The sequence below is a fragment of the Seriola lalandi genome, unplaced genomic scaffold (assembly GCF_002814215.2).
Source record: "Seriola lalandi dorsalis isolate HSWRI2012SDOR001 ecotype SW California unplaced genomic scaffold, Sedor1 jcf7180002054464, whole genome shotgun sequence".
NCBI classification, from domain to species: Eukaryota; Metazoa; Chordata; class Actinopteri; order Carangiformes; family Carangidae; genus Seriola; species Seriola lalandi.
The window spans coordinates 578489-597794 of record NW_019525017.1 but is presented as its reverse complement, the minus strand read 5'-3'; the positions used below and the strand labels follow the sequence as shown (position 1 = coordinate 597794).

Sequence of the window (19306 nt, the reverse complement as noted above, 5' to 3'; positions counted from 1 at the left end):
GTTGAATACACCTCAAGTCAGATATGTTGGTATTTATAGATCAGAGAGAATTCTGAAGTTCTTCTCAGAGCAAGAAAGAAAGAGAAAAAAGCCTTTTGAGTAATTTATTAATTTTTGTCTTTTTTTTAAGAAGAGCGCAGGAGAATCAAACAGCATTATGACAGTGTAATTCTTCCAGTTTCATTCAAGAATTTTCTCAAAGTTTGAAATTTACAATGGCTATTTTAAAGCAAAACTATAAAGTACCCCACTAATTTTGATTTTGTATGGTGTTTTTATATGCCCTTTAGTTCTATCCTTTTATATTTTGTATATTGAAATATATCCTGGGTCAGTATGAAGTTATTTTTGGACATTAATACAAGAAAATGTATACTTCTACAAACTATTTTGGTAAGCTAGTGAAATTTCCTATGTTTGGGGTAGACCTTGAACGTCTCAGGTGCGTTTTCTGTGTGTGTGTGTGTGTGTGTGTGTGTGTGTGTGTGTGTGTGTGTGTGTGTGTGTGTGTGTGTGTGCTAAAGACAGGTGTCAATCAGTCAGTATCAGCTAATCAGTGTAAAGTTAGGGGATGAATAGTGTAACCTGTCGGATTGTTAGAGGGGGCGGGACTAAAACTTAGAACGAGGAGCAGACGCACCGAGAGAGACGCAGGTGGAGAGAGGAGATGTCGAGCTCTGATCAATAAGTTCGTTAAACCCTGTTAAGTCACTCCATTTTAGTCAAGTTAAGAGCTGGTGGTTTTATAAAAGGATGTACCTTGCGAAACTGTGAAGGAGATCAGATTTGAAGTTGTTTGAGTCGGTAATTTCTTGCTAAATTAGCACAAACGCTGTAGCACGTGTGGACGGCGTGAACTGTTGTTAGCTAACTCATTTTCAGGCTTGTTCCACTGGAGCAGAAGACTGACTGCATGTGTGGGAAAGCACGTTCTTTTCACCAGGCTTGTGAGTGAGTATGGATCCTAAAACCATAATAATATGAACATGTATAGTTAATAGACCGGAAGTTTATTAGACTGTGCTTCCTATTGGCAGTGTGCTTCAGACGCTGCCACGCATGCTGCTGCAGTGGAGGTGCTCAGGACTTGTTGCTGACGGAGAAGACTGCTTTCTGCACATGGATCAAGCCTCATTGCTCAGCGAGCCGCTCCACAGAGGGTTTGCACTGCTGGTCACTAAAAGCTTCCCGCTTTTCCCAACGGACAGTGAGTAATGACAATATTGCCCTTCAAAATGAGCTCCAACATGAAAGCCAATGTTATGGTGCCATAAACTGAAAACGAAAACCCTGGTTATTATTTTCATGCATTTTATTTTGGGTGGAATAAATATTTCCTGTTTTTGCATTTAACCATTGTGTCTGACATTTATTCAGATATATGGATTGATACTTTGTTTATTCGCTAGGAGAAATTCATGTGTCCAGTAGCTCATTAGTAATATTAACATTCAATAATAAAAAAACAATAATTAAATTAGTCCACTTCCTTTGGGTGAGGTGTTGTATGGCCTGATGGTGGTGGGAACAAAGCATCTTATGAACCTCTCTGTTCTGCAGCGCAGTGAGATGAGACGTTTGCAGCTGCTTCTGTCAGCCAGAATCTTGTGGAGAGGGTTTGTTGGTATTGTCTAAATGGCCTCATCTTAAATTGCATACATCTCACCACAACAGTCCTAAGTGAGTCCAGACTTGTGCCAACCATGCTCAAAATGTATGTTCAAAAGTGGGGTCATTTTATGTGAGGTGTTTTATGGTTAACTGTAAGGGCTATGTTTGGCTTAAGGTTGATGCATGGGAGTTAAAGCTCAATATGACAGTGTAGCTAAACAAGCTACCTTGGCCTTTTGGTCGTTTGTTGGTGTATAGTATGAGTAAAATGTGAGCCCGTGTAGACAGCTGGATTGATTAAAGTAGGAGTGCGTATCTGTTCAGAAGCGTATGAAGCCAGTCTAATTTGTTTCGTCAGTTTCATAATGAACGGACAATATTTTACTATTTCTAATGGATAAAACTTTATTTCATTATAAAACCTGTAAGCAGCGCATTACTTTGCTCCACCTCTACGTCCCCCGCTATCTCACTCTTTCTCACTCTCACACACACAAGCACCTTGATAACGGACCTGTCTGTTGATTGTCCAAAAACAACAGCATATACGTGTTTATTTGCATAGAAAGTGGGGACGTGAGTTCCGATCACAAGTGGTCAATCGAGGTGCATGTGGAGGCGCATGTTAAAGCCAGGTGTGAACTGACGAACTTATAGCTGACCGCTTGGGATCGGATCACTGAAGACACATGTTAATACCAGAGGGGTATCCCATCAACGTCTCAAAGGAAATCTGCGCTTACTTGTAAAGCCCAGTTAGAATTAACGCCAACTTTGACTTTAGGCTCAAGCCGTTCCATTAACACTGTTTAGCCGAGCCTCATCAACGTTAACTCAAACCGGGCTTGAACAAACTGCATGATGCGTGCACACTAACTATACAAGCACAAGATGATGATGTCACAGAAGGAAGGGAAAACTAGAGCCGCTTTCTTGTCAGCAGCAGAGCAACCCCCTGCTGAATGGGGTTACCACCCGGCCTGTATAATATGTGAATAAAGTAATGCCAAATAAAACCAAACTAGTTACAACTACAGGTGGACTGGAGAAGTTTATCAGTGAGCAGTAACTGATGAGCTCTGTGTGCTGTGAGATTTACCTGTGAGAGGTAAAGTCAGTAACACAGCCCTCTAGTAGCTCACCTGGCAGAACGCATATCATCAAAGTTTACTCATAACCTCAGTGACACGGGTTCGAGTCTGACCCGTGGCCCTTCCCTCATGTCATCCTCGCTTACTGTGGCTATCAGGATAAAGGCAATAAATTTTAAATTGTATTTTGCCAACTGTAGCCTTTATAATAGCCTATGTTAGCCTATATCATACAGATTGATCATGCTAATATTCCATCCATTCACTTAGATTTGGGGCTGAAGCTTAAGATAGTTATTTATTATATAATACATAAATATGATTGATAGCTTATATTATTAATATGACAATGCAGAAACATAAACATACAGCCTACACATAGAGAAAAACCTTTTTATCTAGCTGAGGAAAAAAGTATCAAGCTATTCTTTGAGGGGGAGGAGGAGTTGACCCTAGTGTCGAACATGGACATGAAAAAACCTGATGGAGCTGTCTTTTGGGATTCTGTTTCCGTCCGTTGGAAATTCATTGACACACAGCTAAGTTAAGCATGACTATTAGCCTGCTACAGGCTAGTTCAGCAGTATCAGTTACCATGGTGACTGAGCAGGGAATCCTATAGGCCACAGTGATGGAACAGAACTCTGTCTTATATTAGCGAGACTTAACAAAATAAGCCAGATTTTCCTTTATCTGCTTTGATGGAATAGGGCCCTGATGTGAACAGGGCCATGGGCTAGCTTTGAAGTGCTGCCAGTCATCATTATGCTAAATCTTACTGAGGAAATTTCAGGAGGCAACTGTAAAGTAGGCCCTGTTCAGACCCGGTATTAACATCCGTCTCTGTGATCCGGTCCCAAGTGGTCAGCTATAAGATCGTCAGTTCACACCTGGCCTCAACATGCGACTCCACATGCGTCTCGATTGACCACTTATGATCGGTTCTCACTTCCCCGCTTTATATGCAAATACACAGGAATACGTTGCTGTCAGCCAATCAAGAGAAGGGCCCGTTGTCAGTATGCCTGTGTGTGTGTGTGAGCGAGAGAGAGAGCGTAGTGATGGAACAAAATATAATGTACTGCACAGTTTATAAGTATTAATTCAAACAACCTCATTTGGTTTCAAAAAGCAGCAATAAAATTCCTAATAACAGAAATGAGAAAAATCTGTTGAACTTTTCAAATCAGGGTATTTTGCATTTCTAGTTAATTACAGTCGAGATGCGTTTTCTTTTTACAATAGCAATAAAAAGGAAAAAATGGCTAATAAGAAAAAAATAGTTTTATTCTAGACCACACAATTTTTCTTTTTTTGGTCACTGTCAGAGTTGGAGAAAATTACTACAAAAACACCAGCTCTCTCTTGTTATTTCAAGTCACGCCTATTCATTTTATCATCTTAAAATGTCATTTTTAGCATCACACTAAGCAGCAAACTACACTTGACTAAATGTATTCTCAATGCGAGCCCCCCCCGCTGGATGGCAAACAAATTCAATTATTCAGTTGTTTCAGGAGCGAGCATGTCAGTTATTTCTCTTCTCTTGAGTCCAGTGATGCAGTGCTTTAGTTCCCTTTTTAATTGGAGATGAAAAATCTAGCAAGCCTTGAGTGCAGGCGGGAGAGAGAGAGAGCTGCTTTTTAGGCAATGCAATATACATAACGTGTCATGTGGGACATCCATGGCTGAATTACATAACCCTGAGCAGTGAGTGGTGCCTTGAAAACAACTTTAACACCCAAGGAGACTGTGCTGTTGTTAGCGGACCAGAGATGACTCCCGTGTCAGGATTAGTCCTCATAGTACCTTTCAGGAGTCATCTGTGATCACAAAAGCCTTTTTTATGCAATAGAACAGTCATACAGGATACAATTTCCATCATTCCTCTACCAGCATATTATCAACTTGCAGCTTTATTTGTAAGATGGTTTTAGTTTTAGTGTAATTTTCCTCAAACCGCTCTGATGAATTAATTCACTGACATTTTAGTCGACTGCTCTTTCTGCTTAAGATGGCAGGGGATACACTTATTAAAACCTTAACCTGTTAAATGTTTGAGACCCAGAAGCCATATTTCTCCCACATGCTGCACATTCATGTCTCCTACATAATGCACAGTAGTGGGTTGCTGGAATCCTCAGAACTTGCCAATACATCATCAGGATGCTAGAGAGCAAGGTGTGAAGTGTCAAAGTTGGACATACAGCCAGCGCATGTCTGCCACGCTTCCTCTGACACTCTTCCTACACTATTGGCTGTGCGAGGAATGATTGACTGAGAGCTTGATTATGCTTCTTCCAGCCAGGTGGTTGGCAGGCAGAGAGGCGCATATCACCAGATTGCTGCATCAGCCAAAGTGTGAGGCCACAGTTTCTGGCATCAGTGTGTCTGGACGAACTTCACAGGAATAATAAAAAGATGCAGGGATGTCAATCATCACCCAAAATGTGTCTGTTTAGTTGTTGATCTGTTTTTTTTTTTTTTTCTCCCCATGTTTTGTTGGCAGCAGTCTCTCCATCTTGTATCTTGTATCATTAGAGGCTTTTGCCTTTTGAGCAATGCTGAGATGGAAGGCAGGCGAGGCTGCACGAGTAAAAAACTCGAGGTTCCTGGGTTCTTGTGGGAGAGGGGGAAAGTCTTTGATGTTGTGGAGTTTCGTGGAGGCAAATAACACACTTTGATATTTCATAAGCCATCTCAGCTCAAAAAAAAAGAAAATACATGCGGGCACAAACAGACAGCACAAATACACACACACACATCCGCACACGCAATCCGTCAAAGACGAGGTTTGAATTACCACCCAGCTGAATGATTTGCAGTTATTTTGGCTGCAGATATTTGTCTTAGACACGAGCACAATTTCTGAAAGTTCTAATTTTCTAGAGGACTGGTGAATGTCTGTCCTGTTTGATTTTCTGAGGAAGATAAATTAGTGCTTGGATGAACATAAAAGGTAATGTATTCATAAAAAGCTGTGATGAGTGCAGCTGTCTCCAGCATCTGACATCCAATCTGAGACAAGCCGCCCGGGGAGGTTGGACCATCCTCCACCGTGTGTGTGTGTGTGTGTGTGTGTGTGTGTGTATGTGTGTGTGTGTGTGCACTGATGTTTATGGACACAACAAAGAATTTATTGTCTGATCGAGTACTATGTAAATGTATGTGGAGGAAAGCGCTGTGCTGCCTTGATAATAGTTTAAACTGAGATTGATTTATAGGTAAATCAATAGTCAATGAAGCTCAATATTTGAGTGAACAGGCATTTTTCTTTCAACTGTAGGTCTATTGATATCAAATGTTTTTCTAATTGTGTAGTTATTTGATTTATTGGTGAGCACTAGATCAAATATAGTATCATTATTTATTGATCAGAAATTGTTTTAAGACCCAAAAACTGAAAGTAGATTATTGAGTCTTTCACACCAGAGTTGAGTAGCATGTAGCATCAAATTTTTCTGCCTGCTCTCACACTTTCTCACAGTGTCAATTGGTTTTACCCTTATTTTGTATCTGTAATTTGTGTGGAGGCATTTGCACAACAACCCAAGACTGATGTGTGATTTAAAATAGCTTCACATATTGGAGCAGGCTTATGCAGGATCATCTTGGCTGCGTGAATCCCATAATCACAGCCCCCCCCCCTTAAATGTCATCTGGGTTGTCCCTCCTTTTAGACTGCTCCATATGTTGAAAAAAAAAGACACCCTTCTCTGGTAAAAATGCACCATTGAAATAGTCGCCCCACTGATATAATTTCCCATTTGCTAATGATTGGGGTTTGGGAATGTGTTCATTACCTGAAAGAACTGTTTGGACATTAAAATCTGCATGCAGAGCCAGTCTACCTGGCTTCCCTCATTGTTGCTCCAGCTTTGCAAGGCTTCCAGCTCAGAGAGCGCTACCACACGATGTAAACCCCCCTCAAAATCCTAATGCACTGCATGTCGACTCAGGTGTGGTCTGGAGTCCAGGGGTTGCTGATGCATCAGATGCGTTTTGGTTTGCAGCGGATGTGAGGTTCATCTGGAGGCAGCCTTGGGATGAGGCTTGTTATTCTCCTCAGTGAGACATGAGGCACACACTCTAATTAGAACACATCTCCTGGTGAGAGAGATGCTGAGGTCTGACTACTCCTCCAATCTAATCAGCTTTCTACCTCACTTAGGCTGCTCCACAGAAAACAGGCTCTCGGCTCGTCTGACAAACAGATACAACAACAAGGAGATGGCACTGAACAACTGTTTCTAATTTGGAGGACTTTGCAGAATTTCACAGATCTAAATCTTGAGAGGGCACGCGTCCAACAAAATCTCACGTCTTTGCCATCTTCCTCTCACTCTGCTGGAGACAAGTTAAAAAGCGGTGGGCTGGTGGCTGTTGTGTGTAAAATAGATGCAAAGATCGGAACACGAGCACAAAAAAATGTTAGTTGCTTTTAGACAGGCCGTCGTTGATAACATCATTTTGTAAAAAAAAATAAATAACAAGAATATTGCCTACGTTTAAAATTACATTTCACTCTAAACTTACGTCTATTACACATCACTTCTTCCTCTTCACTTTGCTGGTTTCCTCCATCAGCCTAATAGAGCACATCACATGCACACACTTATTAAGTGTCATCCCTCCAGACTCACTTCTAACACTAGTCTGCAAATAGTTGTAGAACATATATCATTATGTACTTGAGACTGTGCCACAGTTGTCAGCACTTCATTTTAATTTGGCTCCTAAGCCACTGGTTATTTCGACCACTGGGACATCCTGTCGGCTGCAGAAGTTAAACTATTCTGAGGCATTAGGACTGAAGGAAGTACACCGCTGAATCCCTGCCTCTGCAGTGTCAGCTGCTGTCTCGCTCGGATATCAGGGAACCTCATTCTATCTCATGTGAGCATCTCGAGCAAAGGAGCAAAGGATGTGAATGTGTACTATTTTAATTTAGCGCTGCTTAAATGGAGCGAGCATGTAAAATGCATTTTCCTGTAGGCTTGCATTTATAATAGTTAGGGCATTGTTAACAATTATGTTTAATACTAACTGCAATATTAACGTTTCAATGGAGAATTCCTTTTTGAAATAATCCTTTGCCGCTGCCTCCATCTTACTTGTACGCTCATTAAAAATCCAAAGGAGTGAATGTTTGAAGCTACATTAACCAACAGGGATTCTGTAGATGAACTACATTATCTGCATGAGGAGCATCACTGTGACATTTAAACACTTAAAGCCTGTCCTCTGCCTCTGCACTTGACTTTTATTTAGTCTTGTTTTTTGGTGCTTTAGAGAAAAGTAGACCTTTTGCTGTTTTGATTTTCAACCCTCCAGTAATATAAAAAAAAAAAAAAAAAAAAATTATGCTGCTTTAAGCATTAATCAATATCAGATCACAATGTTCAAAAATTACTATCAAGAACGCTCTAAGCCTCTTTCCAAAACTCTCCATGGACTGTGAAAGATAAAAAGAACAATATGTCTCTGCTCATGTCCTTGAAGTCTTATTATTAGTCTCAGCAACAACTAGTCCTTATCAACAGTACTCTTAAAGTATTAATTCGTCCCTTCAGGTATTTTGAGCATTTAATAATTACCTAGAAGCTCTACAGGGATGACACATGTAAATTGTACTATATACGAAAATCCTTTAATTAAAAATATAATCCACACATTAAAACTTAACCTTGTGTAGGGAGTTGCTTGAAATGAATCATTTAGTCACAACATTTCATAACAACAAGAGAAAATATTAATCAACACAATATTCACACGTTAGCTTTAACAAATACTCATTAAGCTTACCAAGCACCTCATTAGCTTGAGTGCAAATAGGTCACGTCATGGTGCTCCGAAATGCAAAGGATTTCATGATTTGCATGGGCTGGCTCCTGAGGGGATTCATATTTGAAGAGAAAGCTGTGTGTGTGTGTGTGTGTGTGTGTGTGTGTGTGTGTGTGCGTGTGTGCGAGGGTGAGAGAGAGAGGGAGAGATTTGACCTGCAAGCAATCTCTGGAGAGCCGTTGACTTGCAGAGTCTAATCAGACTCTGGCTGATGCTTGTTCTAGGGGATTGCTCCTCTCCAGCCCTCAGGCCTAATTAGGACCCATGTGTACCATACAGAGAGCTGCTGCTCACTGTGACTACTGGATAGACGCTCACCTGTGTTGCGCTCAGCAAGCCACAGAAATGAGCTGCTGGCGAGCATGATGACAAGAAGGGCACCGGGTAGGTGTAGGAGCCACACGGCCCACGCCCCCACCTGGAGGTCGTATGAGTTTAATGAATGTGGGGACAGGGGGAGAGAGAGAGAGAGAGACGGTGAGTGAATGAAAAGCTGTGAGGACAGAATGTGAGAAAAAGAAGGCAGACGTCTGGGCTGAGAGAGGGTCAAACAGAGTGGAGCATCTTTTTATGATTCCTCTCAACAATGCACTGTAGCCATTTGCAGAGGAGGGGGAAGCTGAGGAGACTGAGAGGCTGAACATACAGCAGAGTAAAAATACGAACAGGATTTAGGTTTCATAAGCTCAACTTTCTGTATTGCTCTGTCTAACACCAAGAAATCTTCAAAGGATACTGTGTTACATGTAAATTTCAAGAGAACCTCAGATGAAGTAGTATTCAAACAGATAAAAGTACTAGACTTCTGAGGTATGTAGATAACAGAGAGGAGCAATGTGTCCTACATTTCACTGGGAGCAAAATCATTATTAATGAGTATTATTAGATAAGAAAACCGATTCTCTCAGTTCAATGTTCCAACGTCTATTACTTGTGATTTTGAAAGATACACATTAAAATGCTGAGCAAGTCTCTGCTGTTCTGTTTGTGAGCCGCCCTGCACTGAACCCTAGATGTCTCTATACTCTCTCCATATGTCTGCTTACTCCTGTAGGATCTACATTTGTTGATATTGATTTAATTCTTGCTTGCAGACGTTTGTGATGAGCAACGATTTTATTTTAGGACTGCAAAGAAAGTGGGTGACACTTTATATCGCAGCATCACAAGTTACAGTGTAAATTTTTTTGTACATAGATGTTCCAATTACATATTTACTGTTGTAGGAGTAGGGCAGAAGAACAGGGAATAGGGATAATACATTTTTGTTTGGATGGGACCTAGTATTAAACTATACTAAGTACTTTCAATTCCTCAGTACATATTGAACAAGTATAGGGTACAGTATCCTGATACCACGGACTAGCCCTATAATATATTCTTACTCTTTGGTCCACAGTTGTAATCCTAATAGTATCCTAGTGTCATTTGCTGAATTTGAATGAACAGCACGCCACTTTGTCTTCCAATAAACCTGTTTGTGCTTTGATTGTCAGACAGATCCAAAACTGCATTACTATTCCGCTGTTCATCATCATTAAAATAAATCATGAATAAAACACCAATTATGTAATTATAGCTGTCAAGGGACTGTCTTGATAATAAGTAGGTTACTCCATTTTTAAAATAAATTACATGTTAATTTCTCAAAGTACTTGATTTTGTAAATACATCATAATTTTGAAATAAATTGTAGGGCAATTTAATTTTAACATTTCAACACTCATCATTTCCTCATTGTTCTTGCCTTGTTACCCAGTAATAATATTACTTTAAGCCATAACCATGAGATAAAGTCCTTAAACACAATCATTGCCTCTTTATTTCCCAACCCATCGTCGTCTTCCCTTGTAGTTACCGAAATATTTACCAACACTAGTATATAGTTATTTGTAACCCATATACAGTTATATAATTTAAGGCATGAATTTAAATCATAATCTAAACCCGAACAGGATGACTCAGTTCACATTGCTTCAACTCATAGAGCACACTGTAATGTCCCCGTTCATGAAACACAAAAGTGTTTTCCTTTTTGTTTTTGCAGTAGTGTATGAGTCTGGCTCAAGCTCAGACAGTCGGGCTTTAGTATTCGTACCATGCAGCCAAATCCAAACTTTTCACTGCAATCATGTGACATGCAGTCCCAGAATCTATTTGATAACCTGCCACGACTAGGTGTTCCTTGCTTTGTCTTTTGAAAAGTGATTGAAATTCCTCACAGCTACACCCACTCACCCACCTACTACAACAGAGGCACACGGACAACCTTACAGAATGCAACAAACCAACAAGGATATGTTTTCGCTGGCAACATGGGAGACAGATGTAATCGCTGTCTAACCACAATTTTACTAATTAGATACAAAAACTACTGATTCAGCTGTTTTTGTGATTAGTTCGAATTTCAATCACGATGTCAACTTTTAGTTTAAAGGAGCATTGTTTGATTTGGTGTGTTTTATATAAGTCAAGCAAAAGCCGGGAGTAGGAGGGGATTTAAAAAGTGAATTAACACTTTTGTGAAATGCATGTTATCAAGGTCAAGGCTTCAGACAGAATCAATCATTTGATAAATGTATTTGTGCATCTGTTTCATTTAATGATGTACATGGACAAGCAGTGTGGGTAAGGCAGTGATTAAATACTTTTTGTAACAAAAATATAAACATGTTTTTTTTGGGGGTTTTTTTTTGCAAACAAAGCACAGACTACAAAGTGAAGTGCTGAATGTTACAGCATGGATGAATTTATATGATTCATGCTGGGAAAAAATGAAAAATAAAAAATCTCTCGCTCTATATAGAAACTGATGAGACCAACAGTTAGCAACATTAGGTGGTTCACACTTGTGCTATGGCTTTACATTTCGGATTTACCACCACAGTGCAGCAGCTTAATTCTACTCTCCCTGAAGACTTCACTGACATTTTCCAAGGTCTTGCTTTCAAACCCTGCCTTGATTAGTGAAGCAGGTTTAAGAAGAACTAATCCCATTCCCTGGAATTTCCTCTATTTTTATAAACCAGTCAGGAAATGGGGAATCCAGTGGGCAATAATATACGGTTACAGGAACTGAAATCATGTGATCCTGAAGCTGAAATAATGGCTATATCTAGCAACAAACAGGATACTGATGCTGGCTGGTAACTGATCATTACAAGTGCAAAAGCAATGTCATAGAATAGATTTTGCTCTGTTCATTACTGTCACTTGAAAGAATAATACTGTTTTTGACATTTAACACAAATTGTCTGAAGGCTGCTCAGTTCCCCTTCGCCTTCATATTACTGTAGGCAAATCATTTTAAAAGAAGATTCGTAGAATACATAAATCTTTCAAAAATATGTCTCATACCTTTACTCCCACTTAAAATCATGGCCCACCATTTCATAAAACTTGACATTGTAAGGTCTATAGAAGTCTCGCAATTGCTCAATAGCATCTCTGTCTATCTGCACATGAGTTCTGCCCTTGGACTTGCCCAGGCAGCGAGGCGAGCCGCTGCTCTCCGGCTTCTTAAGGCAAGGGAAGCCTTTGGTGCGGTTGAAATAGAAGTGTTTGTCTGTGACGATGCGCTTTAACCCGAGGAAGTCTTGCACCCGAGCCAACTCTCCTGCTGGGTCAGTGATGAGACGCTCTCCGCTCACAAAGTGGATCTGAGCCAGAGGGAAGTAACGTAGCCAGTTTTCGAGGTGCAGAGCGTAGAGGCCGATCCGAATGGCGTTCCAGGACGTGTCCACAATGCCCAGGCACTGGTTTCTAAAGGCCAGCTCCTGGAAGCTCGGCAGGTCGGGAGTTTTGGATAAAGTCTGTGTGTAATCTGATATTGCCCGAGTGACGGGGTCTCTCACCACCACAATGAGTTTGGTATTGCGGGACATGGTGGAGATCCGGTGTGGTGTTTCTTTTGTCACAAAGTAGCTTGGTGTCTTCTCCATTGTGATTTGGCTTTCAAGAGTCCTTGGCATTAAACCTCTGAATGAAAGATGAAAACACAAAGTAAAAGTTCCAATAACATAAAGATTTCTCATTCACACTGACTTTATCTTAAGAGTTTCTGTCTGCATATTTTCTAGCTGTTTTGAATTGCTTAAATACCGTGAAGGGTAAAAGTCTTAGATACAAAGGACATATTGTCCTTGTATTCACTCTGTCAAATGGTAAAAAGTGTATTTTAGATGTCTATTTAGGGCAGGATTACACAAGTGATTTGCAAAGATATAAAACCTCACAAACTGAGTAGCTCCAGTTTGACTGTGAACCCACTTTCTCCATGTAAATGCTTATAGGAGCACAGAAGCAAAGTCATAGTAGTTTATTGTCACTGGAGACCTGTCTTGCAGACAGCTCTCTTGTGCATCAGCCCTGCATGGTTCAAGAGCAATAAATCACCATGAATGCAAACAGAACACATATAGCAGACTGACTTCTGGGTCTTCTAACTAGGCCATTGTGGTCTTTGAAAGAAATTATGTGAACAGGTACGCCTTCCCACAGTAATAGTTTGATTGGAAACCATCAAAGATCAAGGACAGACTTTAACAAGAGCCTGTAAATAGGGCTGTAGCTAAAGATTAGTTTCATCATTAATCAGTCAGACATTTTCTCTATTGGTTGCTTCATCATTTGTCAATACAAGACCAGAAACTGTTTAAAATGCCCATTTCAGTTTCCTACATCTGACAGTGATGTCATGATTCATTGTCTGTTATTGTTTTATGTCATGTTTTATTTTGTCTGTCCAACATCTAAAAATATTCGTGTAAATGTCAAGACAAAGAAAATTGATTTTTTTTTTTTTTTTTTTTTTTTTTTTTTTTAACATTTGAGAAACAAACTAGAGAATGGATTTGTATTTTGTAATTAAAAAGACTTAAATGGTTACTTGATGATTGAAATAGTTTTTGATCAATTTTGGCGACTATTTTAATAATCGATTAATCGACTAATTGTTGCAGCTCTATCTGTAAATTAAAGCCCTTGTGTGTTTTTTGAAATTTGACTGGTGCATTATATCTACTGCTTTCAACCAATTGATCTGTGTCCCCAGGTTGTATTGAAACTACCACTAGGAGGCACCATTTCAAGTATGTTACAGTCCTACTCGCATAGGATTAAATTACATTCTACCATAGTCTTAAATTGATTGAAACAGCTGGAAAATGAAGCTCAGATGAATTTTTGGTGCTTACTTTGCTGAGAGGTTTTGTTGTGCCGCAAACAGCCTGTGAAATAATATGAAATGTTTATTTGTTTTCCACAGGAGTGTTGCTCCCTGGCCGACCTGGCTCTGCACTGCAGCCTTTAGTACTGCACAGACTTGTGCCAATTTATTGAATTTCTCCTTTGGTCTCGCTAGTCCAGTCACCATCTGATGCATCCACACTCAGGTAGTCAACCTCAGGGATCTTTATCACGACTGTTTTCTTTATTCTTTTGTTTGCATGAGACAAAACAGTAGGACACTCAATGGCATGCTGACAATGAGACTATGACTACTCCAAACAATACTTTGGCCTTCATTGATGAGTGTTTACAAGATAGTTTCAGAGAGGCAACTCTTTATTTTGAAAGCAATCCTCAAAAGTCAGTGAGTTGGCATTTGACCTTTCCTCGACAGCTTTGACAGCCGCCAGTCAAGTTACGGTGATGGTGGAGGGTTCACACCTCCAAGACATTTCTGAGATGAAAGGGCTTCAGCCTCTAACTGTCCTGAAGAATGCCAATTAGTGGAGATACTTTCAGTCTTATAATTATTTTATAATACTACTAATACATATACCTCCTGCAGGGTACATGGCAGCCAATCATTAACATAGAATGTATTTGGAAGTCTGTGAATGTGTTGTGCATGGTTGTCTCTTTGTGTGCACAGTATTTCATAACTTAACCACAACACACATCTGCTTTACATCTGTAATTAAGGAGTTTTAAATGATATGTATGGGGTATATAGATAGATACTTGATGATCTGTCAAACAAAGCAATTTGATGGGGAAGCACTTTGTTAATGGTGCATTCATTTAGAATTTTTAAAACAATAAATCACCCACTTTAATGTTCATTTAGAGATATTAGTAAAACTATTGCAAACAAGAACAAGACAATAGCTCAGAGGCCTGGCAGCTACAGCGGGCCTGCACACTGCAGTTTACACTGTGTGCCTCCAGAGGTTGGATTTTTATGAGAAATCTGATGAATTGCTCCACAGTACATCTAGAAAAAAAACAGCCCCTGTTCTGCGGGTGTAAACAGAAATGAGGCCTCCAAAGTTTCTTGCAATAAGAACATGAAATGAATCAAGAGACTGGAAAACACATCGAGCATGTTCTCAAAACACAGTGTACTGTACACAGAGAGGCACCCTGGAGAGGAAGGGGGACAAGGACAGTGCAAGGCTGTATTTTTAACGGCAACAAGCTGATTTTACATGAAGAGTGATTTTAAATCTCAGAGGAACTTACACTGGCTGGCAGGAGGCACATCATTTTCTACATTGCAAAATATTGGGTAACTCCTCCAAGAATAGATAGACTTGCACAGAAAAGAAATCTTAGGAAAAAAAACTAGGCCTACATTAAGTACATTTGATCAGCCACAACTTACCTGAATTCCCTTTAAATTCCAATTCTAGAAATTGGAATTGAATTAGACATTTATATTGGGCAAATATAATCTTTTAGATTGCAAAGCAAAAATATTCACACAGTGTACTGACTGCCCATTTTATACATCCTTCCTCACCATTAATTTGCAAGCAGATACTTGCATGTTAGATTAATGATCTGATCCTATGACCAGAGACTCCCATGAGTCTTTGCGGCCCCCAGCTGAGTGAAAATGCTACACTTTAAGCAATCTAGGCAACTAAGTACTGACCCCACAAACAGAAGAGATCAACAGTCACTATAATTCATTTTCAGTGTCCACAGTGTAGAAACTTGCATAATATATCACACCAACAATCGCAGTCTCTGATTTCTTGCCATAAAACGTGAATGAACTGTAATCGTGGTGTCATTTGCAGGTTCCATTTACATATTTGATGACAGGCACAGATGGACACGCACCTGTGCAGGTGAGATATGCTCTTACCTGTACCACTCCAGGCCTCTATCATAGTTCCTGTCGAAGAAGTGTGTCTCGGTGCCAGCCGCTCGCACATCAGGATGGATTCTGATGAACTCCAGCACAGCTCTCGTCCCTCCTTTTTTCACTCCAACTATGATGGCATTTGGTAACTTTTTATTCCCAAACTTTAAACTACCGATCGGGGGGCTGGGCGTGTCGTTCCTGACGATGTGGACAGTCGAAGAGGATTTTTGGTCGCTTTTCAGCCGAGATGCCTCAACACTGCTCGCCCTCTCGTCCAGCGGCAAAACGCAGGAGAGGGATTTCTGAAGGCGCCTTTTGGCTCCATCGGCCAGGACGCGTTGGCAGCTCGGAGTCGGATCACCTGATTTGTGCATGATGGTATCGGCAGGGAATAGTGCACAGTAGCACAAATATGAAAGTAGAAGGGATAGTAAGCAAATGGATGTTCTTGTGAGCCTGTGTGAGAAGGGGAGAAGCCGACTGAAGAGGAGCACGCATGCCATCTCTCCATGGATATGAACAGTGCATGGTTTTCTAATTGATTCTGCGATCCGTCCTTTCTGGTTTGTTTTAGACGCTTAAGTGGCTGTGAACTGCTCACCGACTCCAAAGCAGGAAAAAAAAACTTCCGTCAGTTGGTGGTCAGCACTTCCATCACTTGATCACGCAGCATATTAACACAATCCCTCCGTGTCCCATCTCCTCAGTTCGGGAACTGAAAAGGCGTCCCTCGCCGCGCACTGAGTTTGGCAACGACGTCCTCCTTTAAAACTCCTGGACGCCTCCATGGTCATCACGCACGAGTGAGGAGCAAAGGGGTGCGCGCGCTCTCTGGCAACTTGAGCGGACTGTCGGCTCCAAACCGACTGAGCGACGGAGAAATACTTCAACACGGTGACGTCAGAGCATCTTTGCATTAAAAAAAAAAAAAAAAAAAAGTCCAGTTCTCTCCTCTCACTCGTCTGACCTTACTCACTTCTCAGCATGCAGGTGTCTTTTTTTGGCACACCTTATATCTGCTGCATATAAACATGGAGGCGCGAGACTATTTTTTGCAAGTTGAGTGATGCATCCCCATATATGATTTATTATTTTTTTTCCCTTCCCAGCCAGATGAGATTCATAATATAATTTCAATATGTCTATATGTGTGAAGGATGAAGCAATAGTAGTTACACCAACAGCACAAAACGGATAAGAAACACATCCACCATTTATTACTTTCATGACCCGAACCAGCGGCACTGCAGCCCTCCATTCAGAGGAAGCTGCAGCGTTACAGCTGTTTTCATCCTCTTGCACAAATCAGCACTAGTTTCTTCCTTTCTGATGAAGTGACCTGAGGTTACCTTTTTTGATAACTAACTTAACATTTGTTTTTATTTAATGGTTTGTCCATGTCTAGCTAACTGCCAGTTGAGTTTTACTTGAACCACTGCTTAAAATCAACATCACTCACTGCTTAAACTTAGTCAGAACCCCCCCCCCCAAAAAAAAAACAAAACAAAAAAAAAACTGGGCAAATCCTATTGCTGATGAAGATCATGTGATATGATTGAAAGCACAAGAACAATTTGGTCTTTCAACTGCCGTTTCCACATTTAAAGGTGTAATGTGTAAGATTGTGCTTCTTGCTCCGTCTCCATAGGAGGCAGCATTTCACCACTTCACTGCTGTCTAGTTAATCATGTTTTCCCATGTTCCTTATTATTGATTTTTTATACATGCATTTATTATTGATAGATAGCATAGTTGATAGCACTAAAACAAATTATGAGTACTTGTAGTACAAACAGTATGTTTTTATTTACCTATAAAAAAATATGAAGGCAAGGGGATACTGCATGACACATGGGTGTCAGGCTACAGCAGCATGATGAAGGGATGATGACATCATCACAAAGGCAGAATCAGAAAATAAGGTTTATTGCTAGGTAGTTTTTTACTTACAGGATATTTGGCTTGGGGTTTGGTGCAGTCAACAATAAACATTAACAGGAAATAATAAAAAGTTAACATACTGCAACTGTCAAAAAGATAAATATACATAGATACACATATTAAAAAAAAATAAAACTGAAAAAAACTGCTTGAGTGTTGACTTAGCAGGATGTGCAAAAGATCACAGTATAGACAATATCTGTTCTGTGCAGGGATAATACTCCAAGGTGTTACTGTAATGTGGTTGTTGATGGTTGATGAGGCCAGACAGAAGAAAAGGCAGGTGCTGGTCCATCACTGGGGAGGACTGGACTAGAATCTAGTGTCATAAAGTGGTATAACAACACGGCCTGCGATGCAGCTTGTTGGTTAGCATGCTCATTCCAGTAGATATCTCTGAAATACATTAGATGGAGGTCTTAGTCATGACATCACCACGGTGGCTCCTTCACATGCTGTTGATAGTGTTATAGTTCATTTTTTGAACATTTTAAACTAAAATTCTGGCCAGATCTTACACATTGCACCTTTAAAACTAAACTTTGATGTGTTGATACTTTGAGTTGATTTTTTGCTTTGATGAAGGTTTTGTTTCAGGAACACGTCTTTCCTGTTATGTAACATATTTTGTTGACTGACTGGAGTTTGGAGATAATGAGAAAAACTCTGACCAGAGTTGCCAGCCATCTGCCTGTATTTGCGATTTAGTTCATATTTTTCCATTTCCCATTTTGGAAACTGCAGCATGAGCGGCTAACACACTGTTAGGATGGAGCTTTTAGAGGCACAGGAGTCCTGAGGTCCTGGAGCAGTTGCCCACTTTGCTCGCCAGCCCTGAGGGGGTGTATCTCCTCGCAGCCTGAAACCAGTAATCTTGTGCCTGGCATCTCTCTCCTCTTAGCAGAGGTGGTGTTGGTGTGAGCAGGGTAAGTCATCTCTCTTAGTTTCCTGATGACTGATACAAATGCAGACAAGCCCGAGGTGGAAACAGAAGAGGATAAAAACTCCCAGGACTGCAGATATACGCATGGGGAGGAGTTGAGGTGTCACAGTGTTGCTCCCGCGGGTGTCTGCGCCCAATCTCAGAGGCCTCTGATTAAAGAATGATTTATAGGGGCCGGTCGGAGAGGCCCGCTCAGCAATTCGTCTAGTGAATGAGATTTTTCCTCAGGAAGAGGGCGGGTAAATCAAACCTTGGGGCGAGAAGCCTGCAAAGCTCGGCGATAGGGCTCAGTGATTAAATGTTATAATCGCCTGTGCTGAGTGTGTGGCTTGTTTTTGCAGTGCCACTATCAAGGATACTGATACCTGAAATCAGTTTATCCTTAGTTTAATTTACAGAGCATATGTCTTGGTTTTCTTTATCACGGAGGCGAGAGACCGTCTTAGACAAAGTATGACAGAAGAGCAACGTGGAACAATTTAATTCCATACTGTTTTTAATAAAAAAATTTTACACTGTCATTTTATAAAGAAAGAAAATTATGTGAGAGGAGTTAAAAGTAGCTGATAAAAAAGCAGATTTTTCATGTATCAGGATATAACTTTTAGGGGAAACAAAATAAATGTGTCTGGCAATATACACTGTTTTTCCTTTGTGCTGTTGGTTTCCTTTTGCAGATTACTGGATAAAGGCCATAGTTTGCCCACTGACCACTCTATCAGCTGCACTGCTCATTTGTCTGAGGTAGGTGAAACATCGGGGGGGGGGGGGGGGGGG

At 40.5% G+C, this 19306-nt stretch overlaps 1 protein-coding gene across 1 annotated transcript; it reads right to left on the bottom strand.

The window, feature by feature from the left end:
- Positions 1–11123: 11123 nt before the first annotated feature.
- Positions 11124–16551, bottom strand: LOC111658670 (heparan sulfate glucosamine 3-O-sulfotransferase 2-like). The gene is made up of 2 exons (XM_023411256.2): positions 15646–16551; positions 11124–12524 (listed from the first exon to the last, which is right to left on the bottom strand). The coding sequence occupies exons 1-2, from the start codon at positions 16146–16148 to the stop codon at positions 11906–11908; spliced, it is 1122 nt and encodes a 373-aa protein (XP_023267024.1). The 5' UTR covers positions 16149–16551; the 3' UTR covers positions 11124–11905.
- Between the last annotated feature and the right edge of the window lie 2755 nt (positions 16552–19306).